This window comes from Heloderma suspectum, chromosome 9 (genome assembly GCF_057233095.1).
Source record: "Heloderma suspectum isolate Gila_16-S chromosome 9, 16-S_ref, whole genome shotgun sequence".
In the NCBI taxonomy this organism is placed as follows: domain Eukaryota; kingdom Metazoa; phylum Chordata; class Lepidosauria; order Squamata; family Helodermatidae; genus Heloderma; species Heloderma suspectum.
Genome location: NC_139466.1, coordinates 11,486,589 through 11,504,374, shown reverse-complemented (window position 1 = coordinate 11,504,374; position 17,786 = coordinate 11,486,589). Strand labels below are relative to the sequence as shown.

Genomic DNA, 17,786 nt, shown 5'->3' with positions numbered 1-17,786 from the left:
ATCATATATGATCAATGTCCATGACAGCTGGGAATGATGAGATTTGCAGTCTAACACATCAAGAGGACAACCGGTTGGGGAAGGCTGCACCACTCCATGACATAGAGACATAAGTTCCTCCTTTAGGCATATTGAAAACGTATCAAGCTGGAATTTAAAAAGTACTTACGATTTCTGTGGCACTGATTTGGTTGCAACTTTGCCGGGGGGCTCGCTCCATTCTGAAAAGAAAGGAGCCATATAAAAATAATTGCCATGAATTTAATGGTGATCTTAAGTGACATGCCATCTCTCAGTGATAGATGATGTCATGATAGGCTGCCATGCATAACACGACAGAGCATTAAGATGAGATAACAACAACTCAGCACTGATCTATTTCAGGAAAAAGGGGAAATTAATTTTCCATCCTTTGTCTTAAGGACATCAATAGAGGGGGAAAAACTGAGGGTTTAGAGGAAGAGCAATGAAGACCTACTTTGTACATTGTATCCTGAGGTCAGATGCTGCGAATCCTAAAACGGAAACAAAGAAAATGGCAACATCACTTAGGAGCTCAAGAAGTATTAACTTATTAGACTAACAACACAAGGGCTCCATTAACAAAGAAGGAAAGCGCGCTAGAGCATGTCCCTTTCACAACAAGAATAGCTCTAGAGGTAAACATTCATTCATGTGTTCCAAAATGAACCTGTTGAGTTTACGTCATGGGAAGCTGCCTTATACGCAGTCAGACCCACCAGGAGAGAGGGAGTTGTGGCCCTCCAGATGTTGTTGGACTGTAACTCCCAGCAGCTCTAGCCAGCATGGCCAATGGTGAAATTGCAGCCCAACAACATCTGGAGGGCCAGAAATTTCCCATTCCTGGTCTATACTAATTGGCAGTGGATCTCCAGAGTAGTCTTTCCCAGCCTTAGCTTGAGATATTGGGAACTGTAAGAAAATACATGTCTACCGCTGAGCTACGCCCCTTCCCTATAGCTATTAAGAGACTGAAGCTCAATTTAAATGTGATGTGGGCCATGAGCAAAGCCCTTGTCCATTCAAAGGTCTATATGGATCCCAAAAAGTTCAAGTGCACTTGCGGTATGCGCCAGTCTATACACATGTAGCATTAGCATGCCTGCAGCTTGTCTTGCCAGACCACAGATTGCTGCATGTGTATCATCTGGCAGATGTGCTAAACACATTGGGTAGTACCCCATGTTAGTCCTACATAAAGTAGACCTATATGAATGAATGAGACTTAAGTTAGTCAGTCACAACTAAATTGTCCCATTTGTTTCAATAGGTCTACTCTACATTGGACTAACACAGGATACTACCCATTTAAATGTATTTAGGGTACAATTCTGCAGGACTGATGTCTGCTAGAGGGAGGGCTCCAACCTCAGAGCTGGCAAGACCCAGGCAGGGCAGGAGTAGCAGGGGAGGCTTTTATAGCCTCTCCATCTTCTGTTTTTTTGGTCTAGATGGACCTCTGAGCCCATCCAGCTCACCTACATGTTTGTAGTGGGGTCAGGGTGGAAATTGAAAGGCTTGTAGATCTAGTGGATCCAGCCCCTCTCTCCTCCCCACCCACAGTCCCATCCCCAAAACACCCATTTCCTCCTCTCCTGAGTTTGTGACATCAACCTCAGGAGAGGGAGTCACTGCAGAGCTTTCCCTGGGACCTGGGAGGGGTGGTGGTGGGTGGGGGAAATCTAAGCGGGAATTGCCCCTCACCCCAAGGTTGTATCTCTGACTACAGCCTGGGAGAGGTAAATGTCCAATATCCTATGGGTCCTCAGACAAGGACTAGAGGCTGTAGGATTGCTCTCTTAAGCACATTGATATTTAATTCCATTGTTTTTACCTGTGTTGTGAGCATCCACGAGTGATGCATCAAATAAGCAAACAAAAAAGGAGGGAACTGAATGTAGGAGATGGAATGTCAGAGAAATCCGCTGCAGATTCAAATGAGGCTGGATTCTTTGGAATCTGGCCTCAGGAATCCACAGCGGATCAGGACCACTTACCTATGCTCCAGGAGGACTGGAGGCAGAATGGCACTCGGCTGCTTCTTCCAGCCAGAGCAGTTCACCTCCTCCCTGTCCCTGCCGATTGCCTTTTTTTTTTAAAAAACAAAGGCGATCGGGAGGATGTGCCATAGACCTATATGCAAATCAAGTCATGAATCTTGCATATAAGTCTATGTGTCCATAGGCTTATATGCAAGATTCACCGCTCTATTTTGCGTATAAGTCTATGAGCACATGCAATCAGCAGGATGTGCCCATAGACTTATACACAAAATAGAGCGGTGAATCTTGCATATAAGCCCATCGACACATAGACTTATATGCAAGATTCATGACTCTATTTGCGTAAACGTCTATGGGCACATCCTCCTGATCGCCTTTTTTTTTAAAGATATTTTTTTAAAGGCAATTGGCAGGGACAGGGAGGAGGTGAATAGCTCTGGCTGGCAGGAGGGAAGGTAAGTGCCCCCAAGCCAGTTTACCCCCCCCCAGAATCCGAGCGGAGCAGAGCCGCTCTGGAGGATTCTGGGGGTGGGGGGAGGAATGGATCGCCTCCTCCCCCAGATTCCCCACTGGAACAGACAGTGGGGAATCCGTACACCCCTAGCTGAATGGGCCATCTACTGCCTGGGGATGTCCATCGCCAGGAAATCTGGCCCTTTTTGGGCTGGATGGATTTCCATGGCACTCCCGAGTCAAATAGCATTTGCAAGCTAAGCCATGGGTTTTTCTGGAAATCTGGGAACTTTTCCAGTTTTTTAAAAATTCTATAAATAGACATCTTCAGAAATGGTGGCTGCAATTTGCATAAATTTCAGTCCCAATTTGCACAATCAGTGCAAATTTCAACTGCATTTTGGGTAATCTGCAGAAATTGCACAAAACTTGGTGGAAATTTACGCACATTTTGCAAAGTGCACCTGGAATTTGTGCAAATGTCTATTTCCATTTTTTTAAAAAAGGAAAATCCACCAGCTGGCCTAACTTGCTGCAGACTGAGTTGAGCCAGCTGGAGGAAGACAGAACAGGGACTGGGGGGCCAAGCTGACAAAAGCTCGTCAAGCTCCACCCCCCCAACCAGATCCCTCCAACATCCCTACTCCAGCCACACAATATTGTTCACCCATTCCTATCCTTGGAGAGGCCACACACTGTGTCCCACTGCCAACAAACAGTGGGCACATAGGAAATGGCTTTCTCTACTGCTTTGCTCAAGCTATGGAACTCCCTGTCCCTGGGCGATCCATCTATCTAGACTCCACCTTGATGGCAATTAGACACCAAGAAAAAAGCATTATTATTTCATCTTCTCTCTCTGATGAGACCAGCCCTTGAGGGTTTTTTTAAATACATCTCCTAGCTTTTATTTCTTTCAGAATTTAAAAAATCTTATGTATTGATTTAATTCATTGATTATATTTCTACACTGCCCAATAGATGATGCTCTTCACATACCACTTTTCATTTTTAAAGATAAATACATCCCAAAGCAGTTCACAAAGTAAAATCATAATCAAATATAATAAAGCCAAATAAAACAGTGATAAAAATGATACAATATCTCATTAAAATAACCAAGGATAGCTGGCAATGTTAGTGGTTAGGAAAACACCTGGGCCAATATATGTGTCTTATTTGGTTGGCAGACACATTCCACATTAGGAGCCCACCTGATCTCAATGCGGAGAGCATTTTACATGATGGGTGCCACAGCAGAGAAATTCCTCTTCCACACCATGACTGAGTGAACATTAGTAGCCCATGGTACAGTAAGCCAGGCCTCCCCAGGGAAACACAAAGACCGGAGCAGCCTTTATGGGAGGAGGTGCTCTCTTACATAAGCTGGTGCTGTTTTTCAAATATGTGTTATCTGCAGGTTTAGCTGTTCCTTTCCTCTTTCTAAATTGTAGTATTTTAAGTAATGTTCATTGCAAACTGCCTTGAGCATTCCAGTGATGGGTATACATATTGTAAAAAATGAATGTACAACAAGGGTGCAATCCTATGGCTGCTGGTCGGTGGCTAGATGGCCATAGGATAGGTTGGTTCTTGGGAACCGACCTCAGAGCCTGTGCTCCAAGGTCAGTTCCCAGAGAACCAACCCCCCCCCCCGCATCACCTCATAAGCAGTGCGAATTGGCCCTGCGCTCCGTGCACATAAGAGCAGCGTGCAGCAGCAAGAATGGGGTGTTCCGAGGGGCAGGCCAGGGCGGGGAGGTCAGAAATGCCAGTACGACACATCCTGTGTGTCATCTGGCCACCTCTTCCTGCACCCTGAGGTCCTGCAGCTAGACAGCCAAAATCAATTGTCTAGCTGTGAAAGCAGGGTGGGGGGAGCACGGAGGAGATCCGTTCCTCATCACTCCTCCCACCCTGCACTGGATAGATGGTCACCCCCGGGGTTGGAGGCGACCATCGATCCACGTAGGATTGCTCCCTTAATTGCTTTATCTGTGGCCCTGATAAGTCATGGGAACAAATCCATGCACATCTCTAGTGTGCAGGATAAACGTGTGGCAGGACCCAAACCTTGGTCTCATGCATATTGTCCTGGGATGTGTAGGACATTTAGTGCCAACTGCAGTTGATGCACATCCATGCCTACCTGCCGGATTATGTTGAATTCAATGCTAGTTTTTAGAAGAAGAAGAAGAAGAAGAAGAAGAAGAAGAAGAAGAAGAAGAAGAAGAAGAAGAAGAAAGAAACCCAGTCCTTCAGCCCAATGTTGTTCTGTTAAGAATATCAGATCTATAGGATGCTGAAACCATTACAGCCTTTTCTGCACCTTCTCTTGGGGCATGATTAGTTCCTAATATTCTGCCACACTGCCAGACAATCCCTTGTGAAGCAAATCATGCCATAACGGTAAACATGGCACTTTATGTTTGAGTGTTGGAGGGGAAAATGAATTGCGAAAATGAACGCTCTCCATTCCTAATGCATTATTACACTTCTTCGGGAATATTCAATTTAAAGGGGTCTATAACAATGCATGTTTTTCATCAATGTTTCCACGTTTACAAGAGACATGCTGCGGTCAGCTTGCTACTGTTCTCAAATAGCTTCATTCAGTTGGGGGCAGGGAGTAGGGGCATGGGGCGTACAGCATGATCCTGTCAAAGTTAAGCAATTTTAAGTCCCTATTAATTTCCATGGAAGATAGAGCAAGATTTATTTCATTTCATTTCTATACTGCCCAATAGCCGAAGCTCTCTGGGCGGTTCACAAAAATTAAAAACAAGAAGCACACAGTAAAACAATATAAAATATAAAAGCATTAAAACCACAATATAAAAATACAACCAGAATACAACCAGAATAAAACCTAGCAGCAAATATGAAGCTTAAAAAGCTGCCTCTGCTTTGGGCGGATTATACTGTCCCTGTTTAAGATATGTCCATGCTGTTTTGTGGAGGCACTCATGTCACTGTGCTCAAAAGAAACTATCTCTAGGGATATCCAAGAATTCTGCCACGGACTCCATTGAGGCTGTATTCTTTTGAATCTGGCCTCCAAAGTCTGTGGCAGAATGGGTCCACCTGCCTCCACCTCCCGCCGGACCTGCACGGAGCCGGATCCTCCTCGCTGGCTGGCTCCATACAGCAAGTGATATGGCCGCCATTGCCGTGCTGTATCGCTGAGCACTCACTGCAGGAAGGGATCCAGATGCAAATGGCGTCCGCTATGCTATTTGCAGCCGTAAAGGTCTTAGATTAAGCTAAATGCAGCCATAAATGGCTGCATTTAGGTCAATCTAACAGCTTTACGGCCGCAAATGGCATCTATGCCATTTGCGTCCCTGTTTTTTCACATGATAGGCTACGCATTTATATTTACATAGATATTTGCATAGGCTATCATGTGAAAAAACAGGGATGCAAATCGCATAGTGGATGCCATTTGCATCCCTGTTTTTTCATGCAATAGGCTACACAAATATCAATGTAAATACAAATGCATAGCCTATCGTGTGAAAAAACAGGGATGCAAATGGCGTAGCAGATGCCATTTGCATCGGAATCCCTTCCTGCAGTGAGTGCTCAGTGATATGGCACGGCAATGGCGACTGTATAATTTGCTGTACGGAGCCGGCTGGTGGCTCTCCAGAGTCGCCGTAGAGTGGAGACAGCTGCCGAGGATTCCGGAGGGAGGAACAGATCACCTCCCCCCCCTGCGGGCCCCCCCCCGGACTGGCAGGTAGGGGATTTGTACATCCCTAACTATGTCTGTCCACCCAGAGAATTCCTCATGTGCAGAAACAGGCTCCTGCATTCATATCCAAGGTGGATATTGAAGCTAATCACTAGATTAGCTGGATGATGCAGCTTTTGAATTCGATGGGGATGTGCGTGTAACCCACTGGTATATATTCCTTTAAGAATTCTGAGTGGGAATACCCTGTGCATGCTCAATAAGGGAGTGAGATTGGGAGTGGCCACCATTTTAGGCAGTTACCAAAATGCAGTGTGGAAGAAGCTTGCTTTCTCCTCTCTGTAAGACCCTGAACCCTTGAGATAGGTTGGTATGGAGGTTTCCTTTTGAATTTTTTTTAAAGAGTCATGATTTTTTTTAACAAACACTATGAGTTCCTTGTTTGTTTATATTCTTTTATATTATATAAAGGGCTGTTTACAAAGTTGTTCCTGTGTTGCTGGATCCTGGTCCATTTTGAGAAGATTGCTGTGGAGCTGGAGTGAACTGAGCAGAGACTGTTTTCCTTCTTTGGCTAGCAGAAAAACCACACTTCAGAGATAAGGTTTATTTAAATTCTTCATTGTGGACTCAAGCTAAAGGAAGAACTTTGGGAGGGCTGTGCTCTGTTTTATTGTTTTGCTGATAAGTGAATGGATATGCATGTAAAATTATTACATATGCATTATTATTGTTTTTATTTAAGAAATTAAAATGATATATGTTAATTGTCCCTGTACAAGTTCTTTGCTGTGAGTCCCTTTACAGACCCTAAAGAAAAGTGTTAGATGTGTGTGTCCTTTCTGCACTGTTAGTTGCTGTGCAGAACTAGATGCATATGTTTAGGGATGGACTGGGGCCAATGGATTCAATCCCATCATTTCATTCCCCTGAACAAATGCACGAGTTGGGTATGCATTTGCAAGTCTGCCCTGAGCTTACCTGCACTTTGCTTGGAATGGGAAATTTATTCTGTTCAGCCTTCCCAGGTGTGTGAATAGCAGTGAGAGGTGGAGGCCAGGAATGGGTCATCTCCTAGCAAGGAAAGAAAAACAAACAAATACAGGTGTATATTTTAAGTTATATGCCTATCCATTTTATCTCTGCTTGTTATTAGATGAGTATTCAGAAAGACATTGTCTCCAGTGATGTGTTATAATATCTTTTAGTACTGCATGTTATTTTACTTCAGCATTTGACAAAACACAACAAAGATGCATTTGTGCAACAAACTAAACCAAAATAAAATAAGGAGGGCTTTGCGATGTAGGTTTAGAAAATTGTTAAAGCAACACGGATGGTTATAATTTTGACTCTGAGTCTGATGAAAAGGCAGGACTTATAAAAATATGTCTCCTGAATGTGTGAAGTATGGTTTCGAATAAACTATATTTAATAAAGTATGAATGAAACCAATACAGAAAATAAAACTAAAGAATTGAAAGGAGAACATTAGCAGAAGCTTAGTGAGATGGTGCCTTCATCAGAACACATGGTCTGTATCTATACACACTTTTGTTATATAGATCCAAACACCAAGACCTGATTGGGACAGTTACAGCCAAATATAAATACATCTTCCTTTTAAGAAATCCAAAAAAATAAAATAAAGATCTTTACAATTATCATTGACCTATAACTGATGACAGACAAAAGGTTTAAAGGAGTATTGGCTGAGCTACTGACTACACAGAGGCGTGTTTGCATCCATACGCATTTCTGTTCATCTGGGCAGGGTCAGTATTTCTTCCTCTTCCAAAGTTGTGCAAATTTAAAGTTGTGCAGTTTAAAAAGTGCATTTTGCAATCATAAATGCAAGTTCGGGAATTTGTGAACATTTTCGGAGAACATACGATCCTGTTCGTGTTTGGGATTTCTAGTGAACCATTTTTCAATTTTTCTATGTGTGTGTGGAATTTGGCATCAGGATTAAATGAGTCACTCTCCATTAGCAGAGCAAGAGATCACCTTTTTTTCTCTCCTCTCCTCCCTTCCCCCCACTCCTATAGTGGCAGCGACACCAGAACTCTTCTTTCTGCACCCTGGAAACACCTTTGGTTTTCTTTCCCAAATAATGCCAGGGATGTGGAATGGCCAGGCTGTCATTTTTTGTGATGGCCTCCATTCCATTTTCACTACAGTCTCCAGGAGTGACACTACATCCAGGGCATTATGAGGAAAAGCAAATGGTGGCCAAGCCACTGAAAGGAGAGCTCTGATGTTCGTGCCACAGCCGCGACCAATGACGAGGAAAGGTGGTGGGGTGGAGGGAGGAAAAAAGAAAGACACTACTGCCGCTGAAAAAAGAAAGACAGTACTGCTAATGATGAGTTGCTCCCCAGTGTGTGTAAGAAATGTTGAATTTCTTACACACACTGGAAAAAACTAAAAAAATTACCCTCTTACTTTGAGGAGGCTCAAATTTTTACTGACCCACTACAAATGTGGCTGAAATTTCCCATAGGAGAACCTTTGGCTGAATCTTAATATGGCTTGAGGGCTTCATAAAACCCTGGTTTGGCATTGCTCATCAGAATCTTAGCCTTTGTGAACTTCTAGTCCTCATGGTTATAGAGATGTGTTTGAAAAGGGCAGGCTCCAGGGGGCAGAGCTTGGGGAGGGGATGGGGCCTGAAGATGGAGCCCAAGCATCCATGAGCAGGAGATGCCCCATCCTTGATTTAGGGGAAGAATGAGAATTGACAATGCAGTAATACATGTCTACTCAGAAGTAAGTCCCATTGAATTCAATGGTGCTTAATTCTGAGTAGAAATGTATAGAATTGCACTGTTAATGCCTGAATTTGGAAGCTTTTAGAATGCTTAGGGGGACACAGGAGTGTCTGACTGAATCATCTTGGAGTGGAGTGCAATGCAAGAAAGTTTACAAAATCAAGTCAGCTTTTTTTTGTCTTCACACATGTTTAGGACTTCCACAATCATGCTGGTTGATGAAGAGGCCTAGAGTTCCTTTTCTAAGTGTGCATTTGCAGGGGGGGGGGAATGGGAAAAAATAACCCCATCATGATTAAGTGAGAATGGTTTTGCTGGCTTCGAAACTGCTTCAGCTAACGGATGTATCTGCCTTTCAAGTATCCCTCCTTCCTGAAAAAAATATATTTAAACATTGTTTTAATTGACTCCATGTGTTTTATTTATTAGGGCTAGACATGCACACTTCTCAAGCCAAGTCTCCTCCCCTCCCCCTCCTCCTTTTTGTTGTTTTCTAAACTAGCTGTAGATGCCCTCAGGTAAGGAACTGGGAAGAATACATACAGAAGATGCTTCATGAATAGCCAGGGGGGGAAAAAGAGAGAGGAAGAAGCAGCACAGTTTGTCTGTAGGACTGGAGAGGTAATGGCCCCCACAGCAGTCGGAGGGAATGGAGAGAATAGCAGAAGATTCACATAATTCTGCAAGGCAGGTCTGTGAAGCTGTTGCTGGAGTGTGGGTAGGTGGGGGAGGAACTAGAAACTAGGAGTAAGAAAAGCCAAACACTTAAAAAAAATGCAGACTGAAACTGGAATGTCAGATGGATTTTCCTCTTTTCATAGCTTGGTTGCCTTGAAGAGAGGGCCAGACAAATTCATGGAGGATAGATTTGCCAAGAGCAACTATGCCATGAGATCTCCCAAGAGCAACAGTGATACCTAAATGGAACCTGCATGTCTAGAGGTAATATACCTCCAAATCCAGTTCCTGGCAATGTCAGCCTGTGGAGGACTATTGCCTTTGCCTTCTTGTCCTGCTCGTGGGCTAACCAGAGGTATCTGGTTGGCCAACATGGGAAAGAAGTTGGTGGAGTAGATGAACTGATCCAGCTGGGCTCATCTTATGTTCCATTATTATTATTATTATTATTTATTGCATTTATACCCCGCCTTTTTTCCTCTTGCAAGGAACCCAAGGCAGCTTACATTATCCTCCTCCTCTCCATTTTATCCTCACAACAACAACCCTGTGTGGTAGGTTGGGCTGAGAGTGTGTGACTGGCCCAAAGTCACCCAGTGAGCTTCCATGGCCGAGTGGGGACAAGAACCCGGATCTCCCAGCTCCTAGTCCAACACTCTTGCCACTACACCACACCTCTGTCCCATTCTAGCTTAATACTACTACTAAACATTTATTAAGGGTGTAATCCTATGCAGGTTTAGATAGAAATATGTCCTATAACTCCCAGCTTGCCTCAGCTAGCCATGCTGGCTGGGGGATGCTAGGAGTTGTAGGACTTTTTTTCTGTCTAAACATGCATAGGATTGCATCCTTAGCCTCTATTGTTTGGTGGCCTTTACTGCTAGATTACAGAGGGGCTATGGTACAATAGTCAATAATAGAGTGCATGCTTTATGCACAGAAGGCTCCATGTTTAATCCCAGGCATCTTCAGTTAAAAGGTTCTCTAATTGCTGGAGTGGGAAGACTCTGCCTGAGACCTTAGAGAGCCATGGCTGTGAGTTGTAGGACTTTTTTCTGTCTAAACCTGTATAGGATTGCACACCTAGTGGTTTAGAATTTCCAGAGTGCTTCACAGATATTATCTCAGCCTTCCTTTCTACATCTTAGGGTTGCTGCCCTCTCTGGTACAGATGGAGGTGGGGGAGCTGAGAATTCTTCTCTGGCTCAGATTTTGATCTCAGCTGGAGATGAATCTGAGGGCTTCAATGGTTCACCTTTCATTTGAGATGGGCTTTGAGGAGCCCTCAAAGCTTGTATCTTGCATGGCTTTGCTGAGCGTATCTCCTTTTGGATATGTGTTTTGTTGTACCTGTCCCTATCCAGGTGTACCACAAACACCCACTGCCTGTGCTACAAGTTGGTCACCCTTGTATCGAAATGTATAATTCCTACCCATCAATGGAGCAGCATAGCATATGCAAAACTGCAACAAAGACTGAAAAAAAGAGAGGGTGAAACTCCTTTTAAGATTTACTAATAGAAAGTGACATACAATTTTATCTCTGTCAATTCTAAAACTTTGGCAGGGTTTCTCCAAGTAAACAAAACAATGTGTATGGTGTGTGTTTTTTTTAAACGCTCAGCACTGGTGGTTGTTCAAGGGGTGTGTGATAATTAGTTCCATCCATCTAGAGAAGTACAAACAAACAAACAAATACAGAAACAGTAAAACAAAACAATGTCCTACCACATAGGCTTTCCTTAAGAACTGCTGGCATTTGGGCTTTGCCCCAAGAAAAGAATGTAATTACAATTTACAATCACAGGATGAGGCTGTAAATAACCAAAGGGCTTGGTATTTATATATGTAGGCAGGTATGTTCAGATATTTCCCTGCTCTATTTCCAGTCCCAGATGTAATCAATTCCAATTTCATTTATAAAATTCAGCTGACAGTTACAAAAAGAGATGTATACAACAATGGGAGCAATGTTGATGCAAAAGTTTGGGGCGCCAGCAGGATTTACTTCCCAAAATTGACCCTACACTATGCCCCTATCCTGAGTTGAGATTGTGTTGTGGTTAGCAATGTCAGAGAAATGTTTGAGGGCTGCAGTCCAATGAATTTTCTTAGGCTCACCCCCCCAGACTTCGTTGCAGTTCCTGCTGCAGCACACCACTCAATCTATATAGCAAGTTGGGTCATTTTACAGATTTTCAAGGAACTTTATCCATTTGGGGGGCAGGGACGTTCTGCAATTGTGCAATTTTCTGAGCAATCTGTGGAAATTATGGCCTGAATTTGCACAAATTACAGTGGAAGCTGTGCAAATCATGGCCAAATCTATGCAGATTCTGCCTACAATTCATGTAATTTGCACAAATTCAGCCAGGATTTGTGCAAATTGCTCAGAAATGTGTGCAAATGGTGCAGAAATTTGTGCAAATTGCAAAAACGTCTGAAAATATGCAAAAAAGTTCCCAGAGTCTGGGGAACAGCCTGCAACTTGGCTTGCCAAAGCAAAGTGAGTTGTACACACTGCAGAACTCCATCGAGCCAAAAAAGAGAGAAAAGAACTGGATTTCCCAGCGATGGACATCCCTAAGTGCAGTTGCAGAAACACTCAAAATGAAATTCCTGAAGAAGTGTTGTCTCCTTCAAATTCCAGCACCCTTACTTCCTATGGGGAGGGGAAGGAAAACTGGCCCTCAAGTTCTTGATTGAGATCATTCTTTGATATAAGCCTGGTCTGTACATGGAATAGAATGAGGTAGCTGGCATCCTGAGGCAGTAGAATGGACTGTCCCACTTCAGAGTGCAAGTAAGGGAAGCACATTTTTGAATGCCTCCCCATGTCCCTGCAAGTAGAAAACTAGCATCACAGGGAGCAGGCTGGCCTGGAATCTTTTGCCCTGATGTAGTAGACTGGCATCTATAATAAAGGAGAAAGTTAATCTGTCTCTCTGTCCATCAGCACCATGTGTCAAGGAGGTCGCCCCTGCTGCCTTCTGAAATCCTCAGGTAGCCAGAATCAAATAGGGCTCTTTTCCAAGGCTTTATTCCCATTCAAACTAATGACGCTTACAGATGCTAATTGCTTGATGCTACAAGTGAGACTTATGGGAGCTGCCTACTCGGGGGTCCTAACCTTAGGAATCAGTTGATCTCCGTTTGGAGGGAAATGCGGGAAACCTCTGTACTTATGGGCTAGGAGGAGAGAGTCCACCCCTTTCCCGTGGGGCATCGGGGTGCTGCTGTTGCCATCGCACCAAGCAGGCTGAGCGCCTCCTCTCTGTGCCCGCCATCTCACGCTTGAGGGTGCGCCGGTGCCTAGCATCCAGAAACTGCTGTTGCTCCTCCCTCTCCCTGCCAGGGTCACTATCATTCTCAGGAATGTGTACCAGGAGGGGTTCTCCCCCTGGCTGCTCCTCTGAACAGCGCACGGGTTCCTCTCCCACAGTTTCTATCTCTTCCTCAGAATCAGAACTGCTTTGGGGCTCTTTGGGCTCTGATCCAACCCTGACACCACAGTGCTAAGACCATGAAATGAGATACCTGAAACTTGGTATGCATGCTAAGGTATCATAGGCATATGGATCTAGCAGTTATTTTAAAAAAACCACCCCACATTAATGAAGGTAAATGTGTCCATGTGGTTGAAGCCTGCAGTAACATCTTCAGCCACTAGGGGCAGGCTTCCTCAACCAGCAGAGAGCTTGCAGTCCATAGGGTTTGAAGCCGGGGGGATTAGTAGGCTGAGGGACACAGTGACGCATCTGCTGCTCTCCCTGCTATGGGGAACTCCATCCTGAGGAGAATGGAGTGGACAGACCCTTCCCTTCGGGGGAGGGGGGCTATAGGAGTGCCTATGCTGGCCTAGGGTGCCAGTAGGCACAGCTTCACTCAGAGGGCAGAGGCACAATGCATCCAATTCTGTCAGCTCTGTAAGTTAGCTTCAGCACTTGGCTGTATCAGACTAAGGGCTCTTCCAACTTGTGTGAAGCTGGGTCCATTTGCTAGCGAATAAACATTAGCCATGACAGCTAAATGGAATCTCTGGGTTCAGGGGCAGTATACCTTTGAATACCAGATATTAGGGTCAGAGAGCATGAGAAGGGCTATTGCCTTCATACCCTGCTTGTGTGCTTCCCAGAAGTAGCAAGTTGGTTACTGCTGGAAAAAGGATACTGGACTAGATGGAACTTAGTTCTCATCCAGCAAGGCTCTTCTTAGTAACTAAAGCTGAAACTTTTCAGACACCGCAATGTGATGACCTCTGTAGCCCTATTCAGGCATTCCTGGAAGTGTGTTGTTTAAACACATTGCCCCATACACGTGGAGGGCAAGTGTCTGAAGAGAAGAGCCTCCTCTGTCTATGTGGGCTCTCCACATGACCTGGAACACAGATTATCCAGCATTCTGGCTCAGATGGAGTAGGGATGGCCATCGAAGGGAAATCCAGTCCTTTTTGAGCTTGTTGGATTTCCCTGGAGACCCTGGCTCAGCTTTGTGAGCCGAACCATGGGCCATTCCCTGAAATCTGGGAACGTTCTCTCTAAAAAAAATTAAAACAACCATTTATGCAAATTGCAGACACAATTCGCATACTTGATGCAAATTGCAGCCATAATTTGTGTAATGTGCACAAATTGCGGCCACAATATGCTTAATTTTGCACAAATTGTGTCCACAAATTAAGCATATTATGGCCACAACCTGTGCAAATTACGCAAATTGTGGCTGAAATCTCTGAAGTTATGCAAATTGCAGCCGCAATTTATGTAACTGGCAATTTTAAGGAAAAAAAGAAATGAATATCCACGAGGTGGCCTGACTTGATACAGATTGAGTCAGTCCAGTTTGTGGGTAAACGAGCTGGAGTCTGGGGGGCTGAGCTGCTGAAAGCTCGGTGAACTTCATCCTGCAGACAGATTCCTCCAACTTCCCTAGCATGGGGATCCCCCATGGATGGAGGAGGTTCTCCTCTTCAGACAGTTATCCTCCACATGTAGAGGGCAATGGGAGTGACAACGGAGGATGGGTGGGGCTGGAGCACTCCCCTTCCTTGCATGTTTAAATGACATGCTTTCAGGAATGCCTGAATAAGGCATTCAATTCTGTCACACTGCAAGATGCAGCGGTGTGAGCTTTTCACAGGGTGCCTTTCATTTCTGGAGTAGTTCTTCTGATGCACCAGAAAGAAACTTCTTCAGTTTGACTGAGGGACAAAACTAAACGGTGTAACAGTGCCCGTTTGTGGAATTATTACTGAAACCATTTAGTTCTACTTTATGCACTAAGCCTCCAAACCACTGTAGCCTGTCCCTAATTTGCATCTGTGCAAAAGGCCCAAGTTGAGTCCAGCCAAAAACCCTAAAGGATTTAAATGTGTCAGCCCCAGCCAGTAGCACATTAGCACTCAATTTAGCATATAGGGGGATTCAGAACCTGAAACTCTCCATTTCCTTAGTCTATTTCTAACTTGCTTCACCTAAGCCATGACTCCATTTCATTAAAATGGGATACTGAATTATAACAAGGCCATTAAGCAGATGTCCGGGTTTTTGTGGTGGTGAAGGAAGCTTTTGCGGTGTCTTTTGCAATATATCTTCCCTGGGCAGAAGATCCTGCCAAATTTACCTAACTTACTTGACACAAAAACTGCAAACTGGGAGCTCTTTCCTGATATTCTGCATGGCAATACTCTTTAATAAGCCATGTTTAATAGCTGCTTACCATAAGCTACCACAGACCAACTTTTTTATGATGTGAATATTGTGCCCATTGATAGACTGTGTCCATACTTTGATAAGGATGCAACCTTATGTAACAATAAGCTTAACCTCCTCAACTGTTTGTAGTCTTGTGAAAGGGTTTGGTGTGCATTGGGTTCTGGGCTATCACAGAATGGCATTGAAATCAACAACATACAGCTGTCATTTTCATGGAAGTTCAGCATCTGAAATGTGCTGGACCCTGGAAATGTGCTGGATCAATGTTCTTCAATAGGGATGTATGAGAACTTTATTTTTGGTCGCAAAATATGCGAGCATGCACCATTTGCAGCCCCATACGCAAGCATGTGTCTGCCACAAGCTTTTGCAAATCATTGAACATGTGATCACGTTCATCTCATTCCCGATTCCCAGTTCAATTTGCACAGATTTCCTAATTTGTGCAAATTCCTCACTAGACTGAATAAGCCCTGCTTTAGTCTGTGGAAGAAATTTGTGCAAATTTCAGGAGATTTGCACAAATTTGATTGCTACCATTCGATTGCTGCTCAGCATGTGCAAATCTCCCATTTGATTGCTGCTCAGTTTGCACAAATCTCCCATTTGATTGCTGCTCAATTTGCACAACCCCCCATTTGCACAAAGTGAACAGTTAACGCAAGGACGATTGAATGGGAATTGGGCATGAGATGAGCAGCAAGATGATGGTCAGAAAATCCTAGCAATCTTAAAGATCACTCATTCACCCACCCCTAATTTTCAACCACTCCTGTATTGCACAAAAAGAAAAACACTCATCGCCAAAACAGAGGACAAAAGAGGACACAGATTTAACTACAAGGTGCATATGCTAATTTATGTATGTTTGCATGCAAGTATAAAAATAATTGCTATAATTTAAACAGAAATATAACAGATCTCACCATGGTGGGTGGGGAAAGCTGTGACCAAGTGATCTGAGTGCCTGCTCAGGCAGCTGTCCAGGTGCTTCTAGCTGTCAATGTGCAAAGTCAAGGCCCCTGCTACTCTGCCTCTTTATGGTTCTTTCACCTTAAACTAGGCTTGGTCTGGACAGACCTTCAAGTAGAGGATGCCTTCAAATAGAGGACTGACCTCAGTAAAGTAGGGCACATGGCCACCCTCCATATTCTGCTCTGAGCTTCTTAAGAGAAGGAAGATGGCATATGAGTATAATAAACACATACTGTAAGTAGACTCCATTTCTGAGCACCAGTTTGTGGCTTTGCTCCTTTCTTGGCAAAGCCAAGAAACCCCACACCCTGCCTTGAAGACAGAACGTTTGAAAACGGCAGCACCTGGTCATGTCCCACAGTTATTATATTGCTAACTGGGAAATGGCGAAACACATGGCATTGTGGGAGATAATGATCATGTGGCTCTACCTTATACATGTCTAGGCAGAAGGCGACTGCGTTGTGCTTTCCAAAGCCACCCAACTGCTTCTCAGTGGTGTTGTGAACCACAAAGCCAATGAAGGGGAACATTTTTCAAGGTTCTCCTTGTACTATTGCCATGTGTATGTCTTAAAGCTAACAGCCCTTAAAGAAATGAGTCACCCGAGTACAAATTTTTCACTGTCATCTCTCAAGTGACATGTCTTGTTTTTCCAGACAGGACAAGCCAAGAGGGTGCAAAATACTACTGCACATTAACCCAAGAAGCTTTTGAGGACCCTGACTCCTTTTTTTAAAAAACGATCTTAATTATTACTCTGGCATTGTCTTTCTTGCCTCCAGCTGGTCATCAAACACTAGCAGGCTGTTCATTAGCAACAGTTTATCAGGGGGTCACACAGAAAAGCTGGATAGAAGCCCATGTAGAGACCACCCAGGACAACCATGATTACTAGGCTAGTTAGCCCTAAGCAGCAAATGTTATTCATAACTCCAGCAAGTGTCAAGCAGTGACAATTACCAGTTATCACACAAAGCGGAACTGGAGTAAACCTGCCAAAGAACACTTCCCCCCCCTCCCCAGTACAACATGCAATTTATTATCATGTTCCAGCAATTACCAAAGGGAGTTGCTGATCTCGCTTTGCTGGAGAGATACAAAGGCGAGACTTTGTAATGCAGCATTCTCTCCCTTTCCTCCCTGCCTCTCTCTCTTTACAAGGATAACTCATGTTCTAAGTGAGAGACGCCCCAAAATGACAACCCTGCTTGCAAAAGGAGACAGACTGATGCATTTAGTGAAATCCCCCCGGCCCGAATCTTTTCAAAGAGCAATGCTGTGGCAGTCAGTAGAACCGCTTCTGAGGATGGCACACTTGCTTTTCAAACATGAGAGCTTTCTTGTAGTTTTAACATATCACATTAAGAAAAAATGGTAATGAGGGGATCGTGACAACTTCTTCTTTCTGAAGGCAACAAAGGCAGAATTGCTCAGGCAAAGAAATAAGAAAGAATGATCACTACTTTTC

The 17,786-nt window shown here is 44.0% G+C and overlaps 1 protein-coding gene across 1 annotated transcript in view; it reads right to left on the bottom strand.

The window, feature by feature from the left end:
* Positions 1 to 17,786, bottom strand: part of AFF2 (ALF transcription elongation factor 2) — a 574,244-nt gene that overhangs the window by 204,296 nt on the left and 352,162 nt on the right. The window contains exons 5-7 of the mRNA XM_084813687.1: positions 7,156 to 7,248; positions 479 to 515; positions 170 to 221 (exon numbers count right to left, since the gene is read on the bottom strand). Of these exons, the coding sequence (XP_084669813.1) occupies positions 170 to 221; positions 479 to 515; positions 7,156 to 7,248 (182 nt within the window). The remainder of the gene's footprint in view (positions 1 to 169; positions 222 to 478; positions 516 to 7,155; positions 7,249 to 17,786) is intronic.